Source organism: Amblyomma mixtum, chromosome 5 (genome assembly GCF_055824585.1).
Source record: "Amblyomma mixtum isolate Tamu chromosome 5, ASM5582458v1, whole genome shotgun sequence".
Lineage (NCBI taxonomy): Eukaryota > Metazoa > Arthropoda > Arachnida > Ixodida > Ixodidae > Amblyomma > Amblyomma mixtum.
Genome location: NC_143016.1, coordinates 123,182,270 through 123,190,066, shown reverse-complemented (window position 1 = coordinate 123,190,066; position 7,797 = coordinate 123,182,270). Strand labels below are relative to the sequence as shown.

General features: G+C 49.1%; 1 protein-coding gene across 1 annotated transcript; it reads right to left on the bottom strand.

Moving 5' to 3' along the window:
- Window positions 1-224: 224 nt before the first annotated feature.
- Window positions 225-1,480, bottom strand: LOC149343576 (uncharacterized). The gene has a single exon (XM_089547012.1). The coding sequence runs from the start codon at window positions 1,428-1,430 to the stop codon at window positions 225-227; it is 1,206 nt and encodes a 401-aa protein (XP_089403138.1). The 5' UTR covers window positions 1,431-1,480.
- Window positions 1,481-7,797: the final 6,317 nt, after the last annotated feature.

Genomic DNA, 7,797 nt, shown 5'->3' with positions numbered 1-7,797 from the left:
GCAGGTCGCGACTTGTCCGAGAAAGTCTGGGCCTGCTTTGAGCGTCGGCGAGCGCGCAGCGCTTGTTTAGGCAGGCCCGCCAGCGAAATGTGGGCTCCGGCACGACACTATCAAGGCACACGTCGCAACACCGTCTACTACTACATCAACGACATTGGCGGGGGACGTCAGAGGCCTTGTAAAGTTCGCCGAAGGCGCAGCTCTTGCCTCGTGAACTGCGCTCACTAGTTTTCCGCTTCACTGGGGCTGGCGCGGCGGCGCATCGGAGAGATGGAACGGCGCCGCGGAGAATGGGAGCGGTGCGGCGTTGCGGACTGGTTGTCAGTGGTGAACGCAGATGGTGGCGAACTAGGCTGCATGCGGTACCGCTGCGTGTGAGGTCCGTATGCCGAGTGCGTCATGACGTCAGTAGGCGGATAATAAGAGTGATTGTGGCAGTAGCGAGCGACATGTCCGGCAATGCCACAGGCAAAACAAATGGGCCTGTTGTCCCGAGTGCGCCATGGGCGACCGTAGGGGAGGGGGGCCGAGGCCATGTGCGGCAACGATGGTGGGGCGGGAACCCGATACGGCTGGACAGGTCGTGGTGCCAAGGGCGGCGGAGCTGCTGTGGCGTCGGAGAAATTGCCCGTAGTATGAGGAGCCGGGCGGGACAGAACGGCGGCGTAGGTAAGCGGAGCAGCCACTGCCTGCTGGGGGACTGGTGGCACGGCATCCGCAATCTGCAGGGCGTCTGCGACCTGTGCCTGGATGGTCTGCTGAAAGGCCGGTGGAAGTGCTGGTGACGGAGCTGGGGGCGCATGCACGAGCGCGAGTTGACGTGCAACTTCTTCACGGATAAACCGCTTCACCTCTTGCATGAACTGGGGTTCTCCAGCGACCATGGCATCCGCAGATAGTACCTCGGCCTGCCGCATAGGGCGACGAGCGAGGACGCGTTGCTTGCGCAGCTCCTCGTAGCTCTGGCACAAGCTTATGACGGAGGCAACGGTGTCCGGCTGCCTGGCAAGAAGCATCTGAAAGGCGTCCTCGTCGATGCCTTTCATAATGTGCTGGATCTTATCGGCTTCAGTCATCTCAGAATTGACGCGCTTGCACAGGTCTACGACGTCTTCCACGTAGCTGGTGAACGTCTCGCCTGGCTGCTGCGACCGCTCACGCAAGCGCTGCTCAGCGCGGAGCTTGCGCACGCCAGGACGGCCAAATACCTCGGCAAAGCTCGTTTTGAAAGCCGACCAGGTGGTTATGTCTGCTTCATGGTTGCGGAACCACAGGTTGGCGACGTCAGCAAGGTAGAAAATAACGTTGTTAAGCTTCATGGTATCGTCCCAGCGGTTGTGCGTGCTTACCCGCTCGTAGGACGCCAGCCAATCTTCGACATCACTGTCACCTGTGCCGCTGAAGACAGCTGGGTCTCGCTGCCGAGGCATGCCAGCGCAGATAACAGGTGCTGGCGGAACCGATGACGGCGGCGGGGATGTGTTTCTCGGCATTTGGGTGGTAACGGTGCCATTTTTCAGCTCCAGGACGGGATCAGAGTCCACCTCCACCACTTGTAATGGGTTTTTCGGGTACAACGCACAAAGCACAGCGCGACACAAAGCACAAAGCGCGGAACGGCGTTCACCGACAGGCACTGGTTCCAACGGCACCAAAAGGAAGCGCGCGCTCGCCGAGAGCAGTCCGGCTGCCGCGCGGGCACTTCTTCTTCATCACAGCTTCACCATTTTTTGAATAATTCCGGCAAAGCCAAAATTATTAAACTCTGTCGATAATCATATAGCATGGTTTTGCTGTTAACATATATAGTTATTACTTTGTGTCCAAATGCGCAATCATTTACATATGCATGACATCTTTTTGTGGTTCTAAATTTATTTTTTGTGGCTAGTAAATTCATTTTTACTGTTTGTGAATAATTTTTGGATAATCAGTTTAGATTGTGCGTGTACTATACTGTCGTGGCATTTGCTATAACATTTGCCACGTCGGATATTCTTCGTGCCTATTCGATTATTCTAAAGACGCCTCTGATGAACGGAAACTTTGTCAATTTGTCATGGCCGTGCGCGTCAGCAACTATGAGGACGAAGTGCTACGCTTGTACATGGAACGCGAACAGGACAATCTGTCAGCCTATACCCTATTATTACTCCTTTTCCTCCTCTATAAACGCTCCTCTTTCCAGCAGTTCACCGCCTGTGTTTCTTGGCCACTCCCCCGTAGTGGGTATGTGCCATTTTATTCGACGCCAACCAACCAATCAAGGACGAAGTGTGTTTGTCGGGCTGAGTGACCCTTTACCATAGTTGCAGCTATTCCTCTCTAAATACCGCCTGTTCCGTATTTATCTGTCCGTGTTAGAAAAAATTCTCCTTCGCAAACTACTGGACTATATGGGCTCAAACGCCGACTACAAGGTAGCTTCTGATGGTCTTCGTCTTTCGATATGTAATTTAACATCTAAACTTGCCTGCGTTTTCAGGAATAGGCGAAAAACTGCATTCGGCTGCGGCAGAACTTTTTGTCCAGGCGAGCAAAGAAGCCACTTTGACAGGCTGCGCCATCTGGCGAGTGTTGAGGCAACCGATGTCACGGCTTGGGGCGGGAATGCGCACCTCACGCAGTTTCTTCGGATGTGCGTGCCGTCTGCTCTTTGAAATTAACACCGCTCGCCAGATGGCGCAGTCTGTCACACTGGCTTCTTTGCTCGCCTGGACGAAAAGTTCTGCCGCAGCTGAATGCAGTTTTTCGCCGATTCCTGAAAATGAAGCCAATTTTAGATGTTAAATTACTTATCGAAAAACGAAGACCATCATAAGATACCTTGTAGTCGGAGTTTTGAGCCCATATAGTTCAGTAGATTGCGCAGCGGAATTTTTCGTAACAGGGACAGATAAATACGGAACACGCGGTACATCCACCGTTTGTATGCATATCTTCACTTCACATTGTGTTCTATAAGACCGTTATGTAATCGGGCTTGCATAGTTCCTAATAAATTCTCAGTCTGTTGTGCTCGTCTACACGCAGCTATTTATTAATGTAATCCATCTCTGGTTTTTTTCTCATACGCAGGTGATCCCCTGCAGGTGCACTGCTTAATATTGATGCAATCGAGAAAAAGTATATTACTTTCCCTCACGCTTCATGGAGCTGCTCTAAGTTTTCCAGACATGTGCAGTGGAAATAAACGGAAGGGAAGGAAAATACCAGAGCAATCCGGGGTTCTTTGGTATAATATTGACGGAGTATGTGAGAAAAGCTGAAAAAATTCTTGTATGGTACTGGTTGTTGTGCTTCTCAGATACTTCTCTTCCTTGCACTGAATGTAATTGCGCGATAGCTTTGAGCAACACCTTCCCATTAGGTTTTTCTGAATTTTCGCCTTTACGGAGGGCAATACGAGGGGGTACCCAAAAGAAACGGGACTTATTTTTGTTTGAACTTATTTGTTCACATTTTAAGCACAGACCTTCAATCTCCTTCAAAGTATTCCCTACTTGCAATGATACGCTTGTCGAATCTTTCATTCCATTTTTCGAAACATTGTTTAAATTCATCTTTTGTGATGCTTGACAGTGCCTCCGTCGTTTTTTTCTTCACCTCAGCAACATCAGCGAAACGCTTTCCATTCACCTATTTTTTCATTCTAGGAAACAAAGAAAGTAGCACCGGGCAAGGTCGGGAGAGTATGAGGGTTGAGGAATAGGGGTCATGCCATTTTTGGTCCAAAATTGTCGTAGAGACAGGGCTGTGTGAGCAGGGGCATTGCCATGAGGGAAAAACCAGTCACCCGACCGCCACAAATCTGGCCGCTTCCACCGCACACTGTTGCCCAATCTTTTCAAAACATCCAAGTAGAAAGCCTAGCTAACTGTCTGACCCTGCGGAACAAATTCTAAATGGACGACTCCTCTCATGTCGAAAAAACAAATCAGCACTGTTTTGAGGTTTGGTTTCACCTGACGAGCTTTCTTGAGGCGAGGTGAATTTGAAGTTTTCCATTGGCATGATTGTTGCTTTGATTCAGGATTCGATTCAGGAACACTTGAGTTGTCCCCATAGCATCGTACTTGTACGTCTTTCTTAATATTTCAAGAGTTTCCATTCAACTTTTTCCGAGCAAAAATCAGAATTTCACCGGCGCACGCTGTTCACGAAAATCAGCCATTGCAAAAACGACATTCACACAAAACAGTCGTCACTCTAAAACTCTGCCTAAACTAGTCTGACCTCCTTCAACGACGGCACTCGGCTTACTGACTCTGGAATGTTCGTTCTATGCGCTCCTAGTGGCAAAATGCGGTACCGCACAAGCTTTGCCGACCGAAAAATTTAGTCCGGTTTCTTTTGGGTACCCCCTCGTACTACTTCACTCCAGGGAAGGAAAACCGCCGCAACAAACTACACATCAGTGTAACGCATGTAAAGGTACGGGATAAATACTTTAGAATTTTGACTAATTGATTATCACATAATTTTGAAATTGGCTAGGGGCTCAGTGCTCGCCTGTATTTTTATGGATATATCAGTAGCACAGAAAATGATTGGTTTAGTTACTAACCTTGTTTAATTGTCAAACTGAAACTTCTGCCGTTGAGACAGTGGACAGTGGAGACAGTGAGACAGCGGCGAAACGCGAAGGCGCCCGCGTGCTGTGTGATGTCATTGCACGATAACGATCACCAGATGGCCAAAATTACACCGGAGCTTTCCACTACGGCACCTCTTTCTGTCTTTCTTCTTTCACTCCCACCTTCCTCCCTTCCCTTATGGTGCGGCTCGAGTCTCCACCCAGATGTGAGACAATTACCGCGTGATTTCCTTTCCTGAAAAACACATTTTCACTTTTTTCGTTGAGGCAAGTTGTGGTGAAGGGTTGCTGCAAATTTTGTACATCTCGGGTAGATTAGTGCGTCATAAGAAAAACTTGTGGGCATAGGTGTCAGTCACAGTAAGGAAAAGCTACATTGTTTACGTGTTTTTATTGTGATTTATATATTCCCCAAAACGCTGCTCAAGGATGTATTATGTTATATGGCCGCTCACTTTTAGCCACAATCCGTAAGTGATGTCCAGTAACTTCCAGCCGGAGTTTAGCGACTCCTAAATCAATTTGTCTGACATGAAGCTATTTGTGCGCCGATAAAAATCTGAAGCGAATTAAAGTCCAATAAGCTGCTTTATCTAACTGTGCTGCCTTCCGTATTTGGTTCAATGACGATGATGATGATGAAAAGCATTTAATAATATTTAGAGAGGTTGACAGGGAAGCAGCCTCTAATGGGCCGATCCCCTTAAAATACTAGGTGGAGTCCCTTATTCAGGGACCCCATTGGTCTGGACCGCCACACAAGCTCGCTGAACCATGGCTTGTTGGGCCGATAGGCCGGGGCAGCCGAGCAGGGCCGCCTCCCAGTCCTCCAGAGTAGGGGAGTGGGCTAGGGGTGGAAGAGAGTGATTTTGTTGGCATGCCCAGACCATGTGGAAGGTGTCAGTCACCTCTTCACAGAAAAAGCAGAGGCCAGAAAAAGAAGGATCGAAATGTTTGAGTACTGGCGGGCACAGCAGAGTGTTAGTATAGAGTCTAAGAAGTATTATATGCTTGGGCCCGATTTTCCAAGGCCCTTTAGAGGAGCCGGGTACTGACTGTGCGAGTCCCGGTAATGAGCGGATATATCTTTGAATGTTTAAAGAGGAGAGGTATCCTGATCTAGATTGGGAGGGTCTACGTAGGGGTCCCGGTTAGTGAGTGCGCGGGTGGCCGAGTTGGCAGCCTCGTTCCCTGGTAAGCCCTGGTGACCTGGCGCCCAAATGTGAAATCGGATGGGGGGGGGGGGGGGCAACGAAGCACTCAGCTTAATTTGGGAAAGCACTTTGTTGAAAGACAATTCTTAAAAACTTTAAACATGACTTTCATTAAAACTGTGTTTCTTGCCAGTCTCGTTGTTATCAATCCAACGTCTGGAACCACAATGCTATCTAGGCAAATGCTTGATTGCTTGATATGAATGCAAAGTGAACAGCGTTTTTTTTTTCTTAAAGCACCCAGTAATAATATTTTTGCTCGCGTCAGGAAAACTCGAAAGCTACTATGCGGGAAATTTTTCAGCATTATCTCAAAAACAATAGAAGAAAATAGCTCGTAAATAAATCTTGGTGTCAAACTGATGAAGTTTTTCCTACACATAAGCCACAGCTTCTTTCGCTTCCTTGAACAAATTTCCAGTCATTTGCTCTCCTTCCCTCTCTTCAAGAGTACACAGTCTATTCAGACTCACAAGCCGCTATACACCACATACAGAAACGCACCCTAACCCCTTCTCTCCAACAGGAGGTTGGAGAGAAGGGCACCGTTGATCCCCTGGCCCAAGCCCTCGGAGGACGGTGGGAGACTCACCCTTCGCCGCACCATAAAAGAGGTCTACCTCGAGCTCCGCCTAGACAAACGCCTTTACCCTCCCCCTCATCCATCACTCATGGTGCCGGAGGCTCGCCTTCTTCGGCACATCCAAATGAATGCAGTTATCACCCCGTCTCGCCTCTTTCTCTACCGCTATCGATCGGACCCTTCCTGTCCCAACTGCCCCTGTATCTATGTGGACCTGGCCCATTGCCTCTTCTATTGCCCGGCTGCTCAGCAGTCGGGTTCCTACGCCTCACCTTCTCTATCCATCACCACCTGGCCCGACTGGCTTGGCGCTGAAGGGGAGGAAGAACAGCGACTTCTGGTCGCCCAGGCAGTCGACATGCTCGGCCTGTAAATTATGGCCGAGTAAAGGTCTTGTACTACTACTACTACTACTACTTTCTAAACTGTAGTAGCACCGAAGGAGCAATACTGCTTTTTTATAAAAGTGTTGGGAATGTTTGGTAATACGTGGTGAGATGTTTGGGAGAGGATGACTTAACGCAGTTCTGTAGCCCTGTTCTACGATGGCAATCTTTAATAACGTATAAAGTCGGTAAAGTTGAGCAGATGACAGAGCAGTACGAAGGCTCTTTATGATAATGATGATGATGGTGATTATGATGATAGAAGTCGCAAGGGAAACTTTGGCCAAAGCGCGCCATGTCACAGGTTGGGGTCAAAGACCCCTTTTCCAAGTATTTCACCCGGAAGAAGCCGAGAATCAGGCTAGGGAAAATCCTGTACCAGTTGTATCGCCGTTGGGTGCATGGTGGTGGTGGTGGTGAAAAGCATTTATTTGGTATTTTACAGAGAGGTGCTCGGGGAGAGGCCCCTAGTGGATCTCACCCCTTACAATACTAGGCGGAGTCCTTCATTCCGGGAGCCCGTTGGTCATGACCGCCGCACAGGTCCGCCGAACCAGGGCCTGTTGGGCCGATAGTTCCTGGCAGCCGAGCAGGGCAGCCTCCCAGTCCTCTCGGGTAGGGGAAGGGGTCATGGGGGGAGAGAAGGATTGTTTCTGCATGCCCAAACCATGTGGAATATGTCGGCCACCTCCCCACAGAATGAGCAGCGGCCATCAAAAGAAGGATTAAAGTGCTTGAGAACCGCCGGGCACAGCAGGGTGTTCGTAAAGAGCCTGAGGAGAGTTCGTTCGCCAGCTTTACCTAGTTCCTTGTAGATCGAACCCCGCACTTCTCACATATAGGATGGAGCTTGCTCTTTTCCTTTAAATTAAATAGTAGACCGTAGAGGCACACGTTAAGGAAAAAATACACGCGCACTACATGGAAGCGCGCTAAATTCGTAAATCGCTTGCATAAACTTTACCGAAAAGTCATTTGTTACCTAGAAAAAAACGCAATGCATTGCAATGGAAACAG

Bases quoted from the DNA above. Each gene is read 5' to 3' on its own strand.
- LOC149343576 (XM_089547012.1), bottom strand. From the start codon at position 1,430: ATGCCTCGGCAGCGAGACCCAGCTGTCTTCAGCGGCACAGGTGACAGT.